The sequence below is a fragment of the Ixodes scapularis genome, unplaced genomic scaffold (assembly GCF_016920785.2).
Source record: "Ixodes scapularis isolate PalLabHiFi unplaced genomic scaffold, ASM1692078v2 PGA_scaffold5__190_contigs__length_132052651, whole genome shotgun sequence".
NCBI classification, from domain to species: domain Eukaryota; kingdom Metazoa; phylum Arthropoda; class Arachnida; order Ixodida; family Ixodidae; genus Ixodes; species Ixodes scapularis.
The window spans coordinates 43,274,451-43,291,828 of NW_024609880.1; the positions used below are offsets into that span (position 1 = coordinate 43,274,451).

The window sequence follows — 17,378 nt, forward strand, 5'->3', positions numbered from 1 at the left end:
TTGAGAGCAATCTCAGCTCTTCCGGCTGGAGGGTATAGAGCCAGGAGGTAGCGGTTCCTATTCCGCGTTCACCCCTAAGCCGACAATGCGGTGGAAGCTATTCGCTCGCAGGACCTGTCAACAGCCTCCCCTTCGTCAGCTGACCTTTTTCTCTGCAAGTGGATGTTGGCGAGAGTATGATCACGTGATGACTGGTCCAACGAGCAAGCAGCTTCCACCGGATTGTACGCTTGGCTGTGCACGGGGCATGTAGAGTATGGCCGAACAACACTCCCGGATCGGCGCATGTCCGAACACGCAAATACGCGTGCAGGTGGCGGCAGTCGAGCGAACCTGATCGATTCTGTGAGCCGAGTCAGCAGCTTGCTCGAAGGTGCCAGGTTACAAGAAGGATGACGCCGAGCCAGAACCCCATAGATTGGCATGCTGCGACCCGCGGGTTCACCTTACAGTGGACCGGAGAAGACGGTGCGAGTCATCGAGGCCAACCCAATGCAACTCGAGTGTCACGTGATCTTCGGGAGGGTCGTAGAGACGCGCGGGGCGGGTAGTCAGGTGGTACGTATGTGGCATTGGATTGGCTGGGATGGGTCGTAGCGTTCGCTACGGTCCCTCCCGTTAATGTTAAACAGAATCGGGAGGTGCGCTGCAGTTCAGGAAGCACGCACTCGGAAAAAGACCCAAACGTCACGGATATGGTAAGGTATAGCGCTTGGACGACACCCCCTAGAAAGCTAGAAGCTCGTGCCCTATAGCCTCATGACGTCATTACAGTTTGATCGAGCGCTGTCACGGAGAGGCCACGACTGCAGCGTCAGTGTTCGTGTCCAATAAACGCGTCAAAAGGACGTTAGGCGTCGGGCTTGTGTTCAATTGCAAGTTGGCGCCATCCGAGTTTGTTGACGTTTCATGGAAGTAAAGAAGGCTGTTGGTAGCGGGCTCTGATTATCTTACGTGGTGATGGCTTGGCTGAGCTGGCTGAACCAGGCTTGAGTTGGAGAAGCTATACAGTGTTTAATTAGCCTTTTAAGAGGGTATCCAGGATAATAATCAAAGAAAAAATAGCATGGAACACCCTGCGTCTGTCAGTTTGGTCCGTATTTACTCCCCACAGTTTTAGGCCTTTACGAAATGCCAGTTAGCGAGTTCGTTTCTTTTTTTTCTGGGTAATATTGAACAGCGTTACTAAGTTGTTCTCGAACTGATCCTTGTGTTTTCTCCTTGGTTGAATATTGCAACTTTAATTTGAACTGTAAGGAAGTGTGGAAAAATGTAATGTTCTATTAAGGCGGCATTTAACGATGTTTTTTGGCGCCATAGCTTAGCGAGAATGTAATATCTATGTTGCCTCAAAGCAGCTGCAAACGTTCAATACACCTTCTTCACGCAACCAATTCAGCACTTAAAAAGTAGCTCCTGAATGTTCTATATCGCTAAATTCGGAGCGTTCAGATTGATTGGAAAGCGGGCGTACGATAGAGACGAAAATACCTAATTCGCGAGTTTGTGCAGTCAACCAATCAAGAGCATATGTGGGTCGAGAGTTAATACAGCTTTTACAAGAATACGTTGAGAACCTGTCGGCATACCTACCTGAGGCAACAGGCCGAGGCACTCGGTGTAGTTCGTCCAGTTTCCATGCAGCCATGTGCCGTTAGCTCCGCACTCTCTGTGAGCCTCTGGAATAGGGAGAAATAAACGATGCGTCAATAGAATCCTCTCCAACTAATTCCACTTGTCTCTAGCTTAAATCAGCGATCCCTATACATAGACCTAGACTTTCCGGTTTTATCTAGAGAACACTTTAAAACGCCTGTCGGTGTCAACAACACAAAATCGATTAAAACTGAAAACACCAATAGACGCCCGCTAAAGCAAATAGAAATCATTGATGAAAAATCACAGGAATAATTATGGGAGGATTCCCAGTGTATGCGTTAGCACGAGGCTTGCAAACGCCACACGCGTCCCCCTTTTGGAAACGCTAACGCTCACCCCTTCTCTTTTCTTTTTTGGCTTCCTCTATTTTTTTGCTGCCTCTTTTTAGCCTCGTTACGGGGCCAGTGTTAGCATTTCACAAAGGGGACGCGTGTTTTCTTTCCCAAGGGTCATGGTAACGAATTCCATAATAATCCACCAATGGATCTTCCTCTGATTCTTTAACCACTTTTCTGTACTCTGCATCGCCAGAGTACGTCGACTCCCTTGAATATGGTCATCCATATTACTCGTGGGAAAAAAAGTGAAAGCCGTTTACAACTCCCTGTAACGCCGAACTGGAGCGCAGCTCTTGAGGAGGGGGAGGGAAGGGTACTGAGGGGAGGGTAGACCCCTGCTCCTCCTCCTTCTCCTCCTCCCCTCAATCTTGAATATGCTCCGGGGGATCACCCGACCTCGGGGGGGAGGGGGTCACGTGACCTCGGGGGGGGGGGGTGTCGCGGGACTTCGGAGGGGAAGGGGGGGAAGGGGGGGTCACGTGACCTCGGGGAGGGAAGCCACGTGACCTCAGGGGGTCACGTGACCTTGCGAGGGGTCACGTGACATCGGGGGTCACGTGGGGGTCACCTTTGGGGGTCACGTGACCTTGAGGTGACCTTGGGAGGGGTCACGTGACCTCGGGGGTCACGTGACCTTGGGGTGACCTTGGGTACGCCGACGGCGACAGCGACGCCGCTCAAGCCGGAAACGGGCGCCTAAGAGCTGCGCTCTAAAAGAACCATCCATATCAGCCATGGAGAGAACAGCATCCATTGTTTGGATGCGGTTCTCTCCATGGCTGATATGGACTGTATTTTAGAGCAGTACAGCAACTGAAATGTGTTCGCGACGGGGGTCGTCATTGTGTGACCCAGGGACGCACTTCCTTGTCGAGTTGTCAGATAACTGCGGTATTGTCCTACGTTATGCTTGGGGAGGGTTAAACACGAGCAGTCCTTAAGGCGCTAAACATTCGTTCTTCTTGGTGATCGGACTTTCTGCGCCAAGTTCGGTGTCCTTTGGAGGCCAGGTTGGGATTGGACTAGTTATTTGAAATGTCCCGCAACTTCTCAGTGTCAGTCTTTTCAAAGCCAATAAAGACATTGAAACATTGCAACCAGAGCTATGTGAGTACATAAAGTATGCGTGATTCAAAGCGTGTTGTCGGGTTTATTTTGATGCAGGGATGGGCAAGATACATGGAAATATGTATCGAAATACAAATACAAAATACTTCATCAAAATGTATTTAATTACAAATCTAATTACATTTCTAAACAAGCATTTAAGTACAAGCAGCGACTCCAGGGCACCGGCAACGGGTTTCTAGTTATCTCATTTTAATTTTGCATCGCAACTCTGGAGTAAGTGTGCGAGGTTCTAATAACGTAATAGAAATATAATCGCTAAAAAATGTAATTAGCTTGGACGCAATAGGTGAAAAAATACAGAGCTTCAAACAGCTTTTTTGTCGATTACATTTTGGTATAGACCAACAAAGAATCGAGACGACCAAGACGCGCAGCACTAGCTAGAAAATTTTCCAAAAATATGGATGAAAATCAGGCTGGAAAACATCACAGTTGTCACAGGCACTTATTTAGCAAGTCTGCCTGTGAACGTCGATTTCGTCACTATTCTTGCCCTGGACTAGCACCGTAATTACAAAGTCACTAAACGCTTGTGCTTGATTGAGAGACACTGCATTCGGTGCAGAACGTAGTTCTCTTCCTGCTCTGAACAGCGCCTTTAAAATAAAGCCGGAGGAGAAAAAGAAAAAAAGCCCCATGGCCGAATAAAGGATGGAGACTATATCTTACAACCACATGCATAAAAACATGATGTATTTTCGCCCACAAAATTGTATTTAATTACAATTGTATTTAAAATACCCATGTTTTAGTATTTAAATACACACGTCAAATACATTACCCAATTTGTAATTCAATACAAATGCAAAATACACAAAGTATTTGAAATACGTATTTCAAATACTTGTATTTGAAATACTGCCCATCCCTGTTTTGATGCCTCTTATTTGACTGATAGGCCATATTTAGCTATTTTAGTCTACTTGTCAGTTTCCAGTGTGAATGCACAGGTACGAAAGTGCAGCATCTAACGAGCGTTGTAAATGTTAAGAGGATGTTGACAAAACTTCAGCTATAAAGCAACAAGAAAAAAGCTAAACATGTGCACTTACGTTTAGAAAAGCTTTGAGATATGTATTTTACTAGGGTCATAAAGTAATTTCAATCAGGATAGCTTATGATATTCAGTATTCCTTGTTTTGTTAATGGCTATCTGAGCGCTGAGTAGAGCCTGTCGAAATCTGCCTAGTTTGTACCTGTTTGTACGTGTTCTGGCATTATTTTCACGTTGTACAAGCTATGGCCACAAAAATACTTTGTTATACATTTATTTTGTTACATATTAGTCTAATAATGTTATATCAGACAGGATCGCTAACTTGTCGGAATTTGCATTCCGACACGTTAGCAGTCTTAAATGTCTTTTAGGTCGTTCTTAGGTATTTCAGCCAGGTAGTTCGAGTATGCATTCATGAAGTTTCGCCCCCGATGGCTTCGCCAGATTTGTTATTTCTTTGAATAACAGAGTCTCATTCATTTCGTTTAAGAATTTCGGAAGGTGTGCTTGACCCAGAATAAATACATTTCAGAAGGTCCATCAGTTGGTCCTCGGCAGTGAGACGTTTAAATCACACACTACACAATGCGGGCCCTCAAAAACACGCCAAAGCAATGACCAACCGGAGGTAACATGTTCTCACCGGAGGTACGGCCATGTTTTTTTTATGTTTATCGTTGAATACCCTGCACAGGGCGAGTTATGATGTCAGGTTTCAAGAAGCACATTTAATAGCCAGCGTCGATGCTCTCCGACAGTTCTGATAATAACCAATTTATGCTGCAACGGTTTTCCAGAGTTGCCGGTCTTCATAGCGTAAAGAGTCAATTCAAATTAAAGCAGAATTTAAGATTAGAACGGGCGTTCGAGGAAAGGTCTCGTGAATTTGATGCCAATTCGATGACACCTAATTCAGTAGATGCCATTCTGTTGTCATTATTTTGTTTTTATTTTTACCTGCAGCGCCCATATGGTATATAATTGTAGGACAGCGAGAAGTTCTAATTTACACACAAGCATGCACAGGAATATACACAGAAATATACATATACACTTGGTAGCTGTATGTCAGTAACTCAGGTTTAATTTAGTATTAAACTCACGGACACAAAAGCAATAGCAGCCTTTTTTTTTCTTTCATCCTGATTAAAAAATTCGGTTTTATAAATAAATAAAGCCCTACGGAGAATTTTCTAATTCACACCAGACCAAAAGTTGATAAAGCTGTAAGACAAGAAACAAGAAATTTCAGAGATCCCTGAAATACAACACGATGGCCTGACATATGGCTCTTGCGAGAAATATTCTTGTCTCATTTATACAACCTTTGATCGGTCACAAGTCACTCAAAATGGGAAAAGTCGAGTTCCAGTCATCAATCGGTATAAATAAAAAAAAAAAAAAAGCTCCTTGGTTCCGCGACGAGAAATAAGTCGGTCTGAACCATTTTTTCGTCAACACCCATCGTGTAAAATGAGGATAGGTTCAACCAGGGATGGGCAGTATTTCAAATACAAGTATTTGAAATACGTATTTCGAATACATTGTGTATTTTGCATTTGTATTTAATTACAAATTGGGTAATGTATTTGGCGTGTGTATTTAAATACTAAAACGTGGGTATTTCAAATACAATTGTAATTAAATACAATTTTGTGGGCGAAAATACATCCCTCATATTTATTGTCGCTGTCCAGAGCAGGAAAAAAACTACGTTCTGCACTGAATGCAGTGCCTCGCAATCAAGCACAAGCGTTTAGTGACTGTGAGTACGGTGCTAGTCCAGGGCAAGAATAGTGACGAAATCGACGTTCACAGGCAGACTGGCTAAATAAGAGCCTGTGACAACTTGTGATGCTTTCCAGCCTGATTTCCATCCATATTTTTGCTTGGAACATTCTAAAGGCGCGGGTCGTCCAGATTTTCGTAACTGGTGCGAGTTGCAACAATAAAAAAATCTCTAGCTAGTGCTGCGCGTCTTGGTCGACTCGGTTCTTTGTTGGTCTATACCAAAATGTTATCGACAAAAAAAAGCTACTTGAAGCTCTGTACTTTTTTCACCTATTACGTCCAAGCTGATTACATTTTTTTGTGATTATATTTCTATTACGTTACTAGAACCCCGCGCACTAACTCCCGAGTGTGCGATACAACATTAAAATGAGATATCCAGAAACCCGTTGCAGGTGCCCTGAAGTCGCTGACGCAAATTTTGAGGAATGTATTTGGAAAAGTATTTGGAGGAGACCAAATACATTTGGTTGTATTTGTATCTTGCACTTAAATGCTTTTTTTGGAAATGTAATTAGATTTGTAATTAAATACATTTTCACAGAGTATTTTGTATTTGTATTTCGATACATATTTGCATGTATTTTGCCCATCCCTGGATTCAACGCTCGCAATTCTCTCGGTAGATTGTAAAAAACAAGAAAAAAAAATAATGATTGTTTTGAGCTTGTGCTGGGGCCTTTTCAGACAGTGTAACACATATCATCTAAAGGGTGTAACCTAAGCTCACCTTTTTTACATCCTGCTTAGTTCTCTTGTGTTCATTTAGGCTTAACATCGCAACCTAACTGGCGGCGAGCGATACTAGGGTGCACGGGACTCACCTGTTTTTTGGTAACCGGCGCAATTGAGCTTCACGTATTCGAGAGCTATCAGTCGGCCACCATTCCCATTCAAATTCAGGAAATTAATAATAACTTTTGTATAAGAGGACGGCTAGTTCTGAAACATTGGCATCTGGTTCGGGATAGTGCTATATTTGAGCGGAGAATGAGCGTTCGGCAATGAGTATTACATTTTTAAAATTAGTAAAAAAAAACCTGTAAAGTTTTTTTCCGACACCCTGTAGATTGAATAAATATCTTAGAATGTCGCCCGGAGATAAACGCAGGGAAGGAATGAGAGGACGATTAGCTTGATAATGTTCTACATTCTGAAAGAAATTTCTTGAAACTTTTGTTGACCTTAGTATCGATGCAACCTTTAGCCCTATGTAAAGTCCCCTTCAAACTAAACGCCGCCACTTGGTTACGCAAATATTTATCTATCGCGTGCTACCCAAAGATAAATTGGTCGCTGCAGGGGATGGAATACTTTCCCCTGGTTGGATATTCATCGGGGGGTCTAGGAGAACTCGTCACAAGCCAACTTGCCATAGGCAAACTCGTCAAATGGGGCAAGTCGTCATAGGGCATCTCGTACACGGGGAGGTTGTAACAGAGGGCAACTGGGCGCTTGGCGAGTTCGTCACAATTCACCTTTTTCGCCGAAATCGCGTTTGCAATTTGGCTTTGACAACTAATGTCAAATAGTTATTTACAACAAAAAGCAAGAAAAAGCACGACATGGTCTTATACACATTTTTTCTCAAGAAGAGCTTCTGCTGCCATCTCGAAGAGTTTGTGCGTACGGCGCGTCCTTTGCTCGCTTGCCGAAGCGACAAACACGCACGTATTTGGCTGTAATTATCGCACGCTGGGCCGTATTTGGGAATGGTATATTGTCGGCGACAAGTGAAGAACGCGCACGTTAGCTTCCGCCGTGCTTTGGTTGGGTGTGCGCGCTCGTGCTATCAAGGGAAGCAAACTCATTAGCACATAACCGATTATAACAACCACTCTGAAACATGAAAGTATTGGGTCTAGCAGCACTGATCATAAGCCAACTCGTCATAAGTGAACTCATCAAGTAGGAAAAGTCGTCATAGTGCATCTGGGGGCGGTGACTACAGACCCAGTACACAGCATCGGGGTCTTCTCGGCTACGCGCATAAGAATACCCTTCTTACCATCCTGGTGCGGGGTCACCGCAGGGTGACCCCTGTTTTGTCATTGCGCAGTAAGTTCCGACTTAGCATAGCTTTTAAAACGGGTCTAATATAAAAGGGACGTCGTAAGTAAAGATAACACCGAAAAGCCTACCACAACCACCCCCTGCAAACAAACAAAATGAGAGGCCGACTTTGAAACTGCGACAAGTTCGATGCGACCACTTTCGAAAATAACCCGCCCCCCTCCTCTAAAAAAAAGTCTCTGACGAACTTTCTAAGAACTACAAAAGGTCACTGCGACCACTTTCCCTACTACGAGTTCACCGAAGACCGAGATGCCCTCTTTGACCAGTTCACCTATGACCAGTTCCCCTATGACGACTTGGCTGTGACGAGTGGGCCTGTTCCCTTCATCGGGGACGCAAATCTTCACCAACTAGTTCGACCGCTAAGTTCAGGGACAGCTCAAAAAGTGAAGAAACCGGACCATTTCGTGGTGGCGTTAAGTTTGGGGCGTACCGTACGTTGCTCATTTGACAATTTTGCAATTATTTCCAGGTAGTCTTTTGCAGGTCTAAAATAAGTGACCGAGCAAGTAAAATGGAACACATTCGGACGAAGAAGTAACGCTAAAGTGTGAGGGAAAGGTCTAAGAATATGCCACCAGGCGGGAACAATACGCGAGAAGAATTTGTTTGTGGCATACACGTATATTAGTAAGCAAGCGACACCAGTACCGTCTAATTCTTGGATTTCTGTGACATCGGAGCCAAACGTGAGCAAGAGAGGAAAAAAAAAAAACATTTAAAAAGACACTCGGGGTCAGGGAACTATCTCTTCGCGGTGACAAACTGCAGCGTTGGACAAAGCAATAGAGTATGTGGCATGAACTCTTCAAAGGGGGAAAAAATAGGAAGTGAGGATCAAAATAGAAAGATATTTGTATTGCAAAAAACAGACAGAAAAACAAAAAGATGAAAGGTTGAGTCTGCAGACCATGATTGATCAAGAGAAACTGCACTTGGCCGCGCGGACGCTAGACCAGGCGGCTCCTTCTTCCTTCCGGCAGTGGCAAGACGTGTTGACTTCCGGCGCATTCACCGGAAACGCAAACCGGGACTGTCATTGCTCAGAAGTAACGCAATTTCTTTTATTTTTTTTTATTTTTTAGGGCGAATGCAGCGAAGGGGAAGAATTTAACGAAGGGACTACGGAACGAAAGGAGCAAGTCGAACTCCGTCCGACAATGACAACACCGACCTCACGGCCTCTGTGGCTCGAAGACATACAAGTTAGCGTGGGCGTGAAGATGCGTGGGCATCAACTTATACGTTATTTCAAAATCCGTTTCCTAATTCGGGAGTGGGGATTTGGAAGAGCGACAGAATCTTAGCGCAAACAGTGGGACCTGGCATATGTTTTGTTTTACTTATTTACTTCCATGAGAAAAGAAAACAGCGCCTACTTCGAGATTGAAGTTAAAGGAAAAAAAAAACAAAAAAATGAAAGAAAACAACAGCAACAGGAAGCATTTAATGAAATGTCCCTAAAGCTTCTTAATTAATTGCACGCTTTAGATTTTTAGTTTCACATCCGATTTTGACCTTTCTGATTTCTCAACCGAACTTTAATTTACCAATGACACCAAACACTGTGTTCCAGACTCAAAAATTATACCCTATGCTAATGGAACTACTTTGTTGGTGAAGAGTAGTACATATAACGAAAATGAGATTACAGAAAATCGTAAGTTCTCGCAACTACATATGTGGGTTCAAACAAATCGGTTAGGAATTAATTTGAGAAAACTAAATGTACGTTATTCCGCGTCCATAAATGTTGGCTATTCAAACTGGCCTTAACATATTGCATTTGCTGGTGCCGTGACTGATATATTCAAGATATTATTTGTCATCTTTGGAGACAACTATTTATGAAATGATCACGTAGAATTATTTTATTTACAAAAAGCAAGAAAGATCATACAAAAACTTCTAGATTCCGCTCATTATTTACCGTGATTGTTAACCTGATAATCCTTCGCAGCCTTGTGCAATAAAACTTTCTATATTGTTATCACACACGACGCACCGGTACGTTACAAAACATAAACAAACTATTGATTCTACAAAAAAAAATAAAAAAAAAATAAAGCCCATTAAGAATAGTCTTAAAGGTGCCATATTTTCCCCACGCGGACAAAGATTTCACGCGATTTGGAATTGTTCGGTTAACAAACCCGTATACCTAACACTTCTTGGTCTTAACTAAAGCAGTAATAAAAGGCGAACGTAGTTACTTTCTACAAACTTTGAACCTACTTGAATATTCTAACACCTACTGCAATCGTCTAGGCTACCTACGGAATGACGCCACACAGGTATTAAATATATATTACCATATTTATTACAAACACTATACCATAAGAAACATTTCACCCGTACTTTGCCATCTTACGAAATAATGAAGCTTCTCTCTACTCCTTGAATGCCAATCACTTATTAACTACTTTGTAAATGCATATCTCGACAACGGATGTATGTTGAAATAATTACTCTAGCATCATATTTTGGTATTTTATTTCCTTATTAATGCCTGTGGCCACGGAACATTACGCAGCCACGGAACCAACTGTGAACTTGGTGATAGGGGCCTCGTCAGGCTGCACTTGCTGCAGCATTTTGCCCCGACCACCATCTTTATTCATGAAAGAAAAATAAAACAGATTGAATTGATAATACTGAGCGCCCAGTCTCTAAGTATGGCGACATGTCGGCAGGCCGCCTCTGTTATTTTTGAAAACAAGAGGCTAACATGTTAACACGCCGCCATGAGGGCAGCGTTCTTTTGCGAAAGCCAACCAAGTGCCTATAATACACACAGAAGAAAACCTTTAAATCGTACTGGGAATATTTACTCAGCTTTATGAACCACAAAAAAAGTAATTTGCCCTCGACCACCAATCGATTTTGGCAATGCCGAGATTAGCTAGCGGCACATGTTGTATTTTGTTAGCTTCTGTGGTAGTTATAGTGTTACGGGACGCAAAATAATAACTTCCGTAATCGCGAAACTATTTCGTCCCAAAATGGCGCGCGTGGTCCGCGAAAATATAAACTTGAAGCTATTGGCCAGTCGTAGTGCCGAGTGGCTCCGGCGATTACGACGATGGACACATTGCTTTTTCCGAAACGACTAGTTTGAGACAGATGGCTTTTTGTGCATTATCCTCGTGGTTAGTGTTTGCGTTAATAAATCACGACTATGCCATTGAAGCGAGGCCAACTCCTAAATGTTGCTCGGTACACCTATTTTAAAGAGCAACGCCCGAGCGCAACCATTCAAGTTTTAATACCTTCATCAACATTTTCCGCTACAATTATTTACAAGGAAAGATACCCCGAAATGTGAGTTCGATTGACACTTAGCATTTGATGTATGATCTCAAACGGGAACAGCTACCGCTGCGTATGCCTAACAAATAATCGCAGTTATCGTTACTCGTTTGGAGTATTATTCGTGTTGTGAAAAATATTTTGTGCAACCATCGTGTCAGATATTTAATCCCTACATATTATTCGCTTTATACGTTGAAGCAGATTATTGCATTTACTATTCACTTATACATGTCATTAGATTAGACCCCACTCGTGGCATGACAGATTTTGAAACATGAATTATGCGTTAAGCATCTTCAACGATGGTAGAATCAACAAAGAGGGATGAACAAATAGCTTATTTCTTAAGGCCAGCATTATGGAATGTTGTTGACAGGTACATGAACGGGCTAATCCATTTTCTGTACCCGGTATAGGATGTACTTTAGTGATAGTTCTTGTGTACATAATTTCTTTCAGAAAAAAAAAACAACAAAAAACAACGACAACAACAACTCAAAGCAAAAGTATTGTTCTTATATTTTCTGTGTGATAATAGACAACTTTGAATTCCCCGAAGTTCACAAAAAGTTGCCCGCAAGAATAAGCCAGTGATCAGTGAACTTGCAAATTCACGACCTTTGCGATTCAGTAAATCGTTAATCAGGTTATGGACCTAGATTTTCACTGTGCATCCATGTATAAGGGCAATTTATATAAGGTTATTTTCTGAAAACCAGTGAGAGCGGCTACGGCCATCGACGATGGTAATTCTAAGCACTGCATCAACGTAGTCGTTTCGCCACCGAACCTGGCCAAAATTGACAACGAACATGACCAGATGCATCATAAGGTATTCGTAAAAAGGTTCGCGATTTTGAGTCGAAACTTGTTTGTGTTCCTTACTGTGTGTCACTATTACGCTGAATTTGAAACCCGCCAAAATGCAGCCACCTCATGGCGGCGAGTGGGCCAGCACCCTGTATCCCCCGGTCGAGCAACTGCTGATATAAAAATGTCCTATATAAAACAACAAACCTCACCAGCAAAAAAAAAAAAATCGAGCGCATTAATTTAGATTAGCATTCAGGTTTAGATGGACTATTTAACAAATTTACAGGTCTAGAGTAAGGGAATTCCACTTTGTTACGGTAATCGAAACGCGCGCTGTGACAAAAAACGCTTCGAGCTACGCGATGAGCGCGCACTCGATGGAAGGCGAAATTGTTGCCGCACGTTCTCGAACCACGAAGTAGGAAAATATCGCCCTTTCTCAGTTCATTTGGTTTTGACATCTACGGTCTTTTGCACTTGCGCGTTATACTTCTGATTGTTGCCCTGGGCCAAACGACCGTTGTAGCTTAGGGACACCTTTAAAAGAAGTTTGATTATGACGCGTTTAGGTATACTTTTTTTTTTTTTTTAATTTGTAGCTCAATTGCGCTATACCTACGCGTCTTGCGATAATGTGTCCATGCTGGTCGGTGAACGCAAGGAACTTGCCAGAAAAGAAAAAAAAACACGCAATAGTATGTTAGTTAGTTACAGGATTAGAAGGGCATGGAGGACAGTTGTTCCACCTCCAGAGTGGGGTCGCTTTGATAGAGCTTTGGCTTCTCATGAGCTTCGATCGTGCACGCACAGCAAAAGAATGACGGGAAGCAACGCGCGTGTGTGCTCAATCGTTTTCTTTTGTCCGGCATCGGAAAGAGACGGCCTGATGTTCGGATCCTTTCCGTAACTGTTCGGCTACTGCACCGCGTGTTTCTTACCTGAACTAACCCTAACGTTGAAAGACAACCCCTAACTATACAACATTTCACATACAACCGCAGTGTATGCGAAGGCAGAAGTGCCTGAGCATTGACCAGGAAAATTTGTTGTTTGTATCAATACTCGCGTATAGGAGACGCTTCCTGTAACCCCAAGTTCGTGCGCGTGCTTTTGTCGGCCCTGCAGATATTCATGAGATGCAGCATATATTATTCGTTTTTTTTTAGGATGTAATAGACATATTTCTTTCTTTTCTGTCCAAACGTCTGAGAAAAAATTATTCCTTAATGCCAGGGAGGTTTCTCAGTATGATGAAAGTACGCCAACATTTGTACGAGTATGCATGTTGTAGACATCACGGGATTACAGGACAAGAAAAAATTACAGCGGATCTATAATGGCAGTGCATCACCGAAGAAAGGTAAGAGCAGGAGCCAAAAGAACATTTCTTTTTCAGCTGCTTCAGGAAAGAATCCCACAAAAGGATCTAATGTCCCATATACGAAAACTGAAACGTAAACACGAAAGCGGCACCGCAGTCCGACCAACCCGGCGCAGAGAACGTTTATTGTTGACAGCAACCGAGCACCCTTGGTTTCCGAGGCAAGACGCCATTTGTCAAGAGATTACGGAGCGTCATAAGACGCCACAGAAACTGAGGGTGTGTGAAGCCCCGAGAGGGGACATTCAAAATGACGGCCTCTACTTCGTTTTGCCCCACGATGGACCGCTGCAGTCTCCATGAGTTACTAGAGCCAATCCAACGCCATCTAGGTGTCACGTGACGTGACATTCGGAGGAGTCTCAGCGGTGCGCGGGGCGTGTATTTAGAGGATTGGTTCGCGGCTCTGCATTGGCTGGGTTGGATTGTCGTACGTTCTGTGCTTTCCTAAGCTGACTGTATCCGGTTGGAGCTACGCGTTCGCCGCGCCATCGAACCACATTCTTTTCGTCACCAAACCCCGCACTTTGAGCGTGGGTAAGGGTGTGAGCAGGATCACGGGGCGAAAAATAGAGGTACGACTACTGAAACGAGCACGTAGCTTCCGCCACACTGTTAGCTTAAGAGTGAACGGAGTATTGCAACCGCTGCGGACCATCGTAAGGTTAAACGCGGAGTATACAGTAGCGAGCGGGCGAGAAAGAATTCGCGTGAACGCGTAGCAAAGCCTGCTTGATCCGCGTTGCTCGATCCCTTATTCACCGCGCATCAGGGCAGCTCAAGGGCAGCCCAAGGTTTAAGCATATGTACAGTGAGCTGAGCCATATGGTCTGCATTAGAATATTTCTGTCGTTTTTGGAGTAGCTTACGGCAAATTTCCTTTGGACCTACACGAACAATCTCATTCTGGCGGCTCCGGGCAACAGATTTGCCGTTAGCGTCACCGTGACCTTAATCCCCGAATATGACAGGCCGGCTCTTGGCACCCTGGGCATCGGCTCACCAGCCAAACAGGTACGTAAAAAGGACCGTTTCTCCTCAAATCTCCCCTTGTCCCCTCATCATTCTTCTGTTTGGCCTCTGGGCCCTGCGGGGCTCCCTCCTTTTCTTATTTGTTTACTCTTTTTCAACATTTTTTTTTGCAGCAGCAGCACTACGAATGTGTAAAGAACACACATATTGCTGACTGTGGTTCATGAAGCATAAAAAATGGGTTCGTAAAAAAACAAATAAAAAGCACTGAAAATTAGAGATTTTCGAAGGGAGTTTCGCACTTCTTATTTGAAAAAAAGAAAACGAAGCACCACACATGGATGTAACAAGAAACAAGGTTTCCTGGAGGCCTCGGACTGGCCGCCAATATTTCGGTTTGAGAAAACGGAGTCCCTTAACGAAACGTAGGCCACCGACCTAAGCCGTTTAGGAGACGTCTTTTTTATTTGCTTCCAACCAGCGTCTACTACGTTCGTGTTTTGTTTGAACACGTGCGCGAATATTTTACTTGGTCCGAATGATATGCTTTTATTCTTGTTTATTTTAGTATTTGCGTCAGCATGTAACCTTTATTTCGAAAATGATATGGCACTTTTTTTTTTCGTGTTTCGAATTCTGTGCGCTTTTTGGGTTGGTGATTTAAACGTGTGCCCCATTATTTACTCCTTTGTATGGAATTTTGGTCACCGAGTGTTGTATACTCCGGTTTACTCTAAGGCCGGATGCAGCCGACGCTGCGAGCTAATGGATCCCATCAAACAACGTCAAATGCGCACCAACATGGCGTTCATGTTTCTGTACTTGTTCTATTATCGCGAAACCAATACTGTGCGGGAAACGCGCTGCAACTTGAGCTCTTGACTCTATTTGATCGGTCCCGTCAACTCATAGCGTCACAAGGGCACAAACCTCGTCAAGCCACACTCCAGTGGCTTTTTGTCTGTGCTCCCGACATCACCATCCTTGCACGATGTGGTGTCAAATAAATTTGATTTGATTTGATTTGAACTACTTTCGGACTTCATGTGAAACGAAGTAGAGAACATGGCAGCTTGAAGTACGAGGAGCCAACTTTCGTGCTGCACAAACCAAACATTGTCGGTTTGCATTTTAACTGCCGCCACCTCGGTGGTTAATACGCCTCTTGTTAGGTAGACTTTCATAATATACAAATTTGTTTGCTTTCTATTGATGTTATCAAACTTAAGTGGCTCGTTCAATGGTTTTCCAAATGTTGGTGCTACTTCGATCACTCCTGACATCTTTCATGATTGCCTGACAAAAAGAAGTCCTTTAATAGTCAAGCTAGAAAGAATCGCTCACACTCCAGTACTTTTTTAATGGGTATTTTTCTCGCAAGCCTGAAAACTATTATATTTTTTCTTCAAAACTATTGAGAGATAGGTGTTCCAGAGTTTCCATTGGCATACAGCCAGATTTTCTTTTTTTAGATTTCTAGCCTCCAATTTATACGGCCTTAAAAACTGAAGCTCACTCAATGCATACGGATCTCTCTGGGACTTTTTTCTACATAATCGTAGTTCCTGACTCCTTGGAAACAGTTCCGCCACCGATCACTGCAACGACAACTTAAGAGTGCGCTAATACATGCAACGAAGAGTGACCGAGCATGTTGAGTAATACAGATAGTTTAATCCAGGTCTTGAATGTTACAAAAGTCTTAGTATCCAGAGGGAAAAGACAAAATAAAAAAGCGGCCACCAAAAAACAAAAATAATAAGATGAAATGCGAAAAAAAGATGTAGTGCTTAGTAATAGTGATGATTATGAAAAGAATAAGAGAAACGTTTTGGTATAGTATTTTTTTGTCAAATAGATGTCCTGACGGCATTAAAATAAGGGGATTGAGGACATTTAAAACATGAGTAAAATGTACACATTACAATGTCTTAATCAATGCGGAAGAAAGGCGAAGTTTTGCTGGCGAAACTCGATATTCAACTTTAGAATCAGGCTTCATTGAGACGACGAAAGTAATCCCTGGAGAAGGGGAACCAGAGGGACAAAGGACAAACATAAATCTCCAAACACAGCTAGGTGACTGGTGAGCGACTGAAAAAATCCGCCTGGTCCGGGTACCGAACCCGGGACCTCTCCATTACAAGTGGAGCGCTCTACCAACTGAGCTAACCAGGGGTTAGCTCAGTTTTTCCCCTTCTCCAGGGATTACTTTCGTCATTCTTGTCCAGCTCGCTTGCACCTTTGCATTTAATTGCATTATAATTATAACCTTAAATTGCAAGTTTCACCCTTGTTGGTGTTCGACTGGTGGCAGCTGATAAAACCCGTTTGCTCTACTGACGTCTAACCCCTGGTTAGCTCAGTTGGTAGAGCGCTCCACTTGTAATGGAGAGGTCCCGGGTTCGATACCCGGACCAGGCGGATTTTTTCAGTCGCTCACCAGTCACCTAGCTGTGTTTGGAGATTTATGTTTGTCCTTTGTCCCTCTTGTTCCCCTTCTCCAGGGATTACTTTCGTCATTCTTGTCCAGCTCGCTTGCACCTTTGTATTTAATTGCATTATAATTATAACCTTAAATTGCAAGCTTCACCCTTGTTTGTGTTCGACTGGTGGCAGCTGATAAAACCCGTTTGCTCTACTGACGTCTAACCCCTGGTTAGCTCAGTTGGTAGAGCGCTCCACTTGTAATGGAGAGGTCCCTGTGCTGTTAGGGCTTTGCTGAAGAAGAGGAGAACGACGGGGTTTTTTTAATATATAGAATAAACATGGCGTCTAGACAGGAGGCTACCGGGAGCGCTCTGTGTCATTAACAGCCAACAACACATGGTGTCAGAAGTTCAAGGACCCAGGACCCGAGAGGAACGGTGAGCAATGGCAAACGCCAACTCATTCCAGTGCCAACCTC

The 17,378-nt window shown here is 43.4% G+C and overlaps 1 protein-coding gene across 1 annotated transcript in view; it reads right to left on the reverse strand.

The window, feature by feature from the left end:
• LOC8052063 (corticotropin-releasing factor receptor 1) overlaps positions 1-4,346 on the reverse strand; it is a 192,390-nt gene extending 188,044 nt beyond the window's left edge. The window contains exons 1-2 of the mRNA XM_040215631.3: positions 4,325-4,346; positions 1,594-1,679 (exon numbers count right to left, since the gene is read on the reverse strand). Coding sequence (XP_040071565.1) covers positions 1,594-1,679; positions 4,325-4,346 — 108 coding nt within the window. The remainder of the gene's footprint in view (positions 1-1,593; positions 1,680-4,324) is intronic.
• Between the last annotated feature and the right edge of the window lie 13,032 nt (positions 4,347-17,378).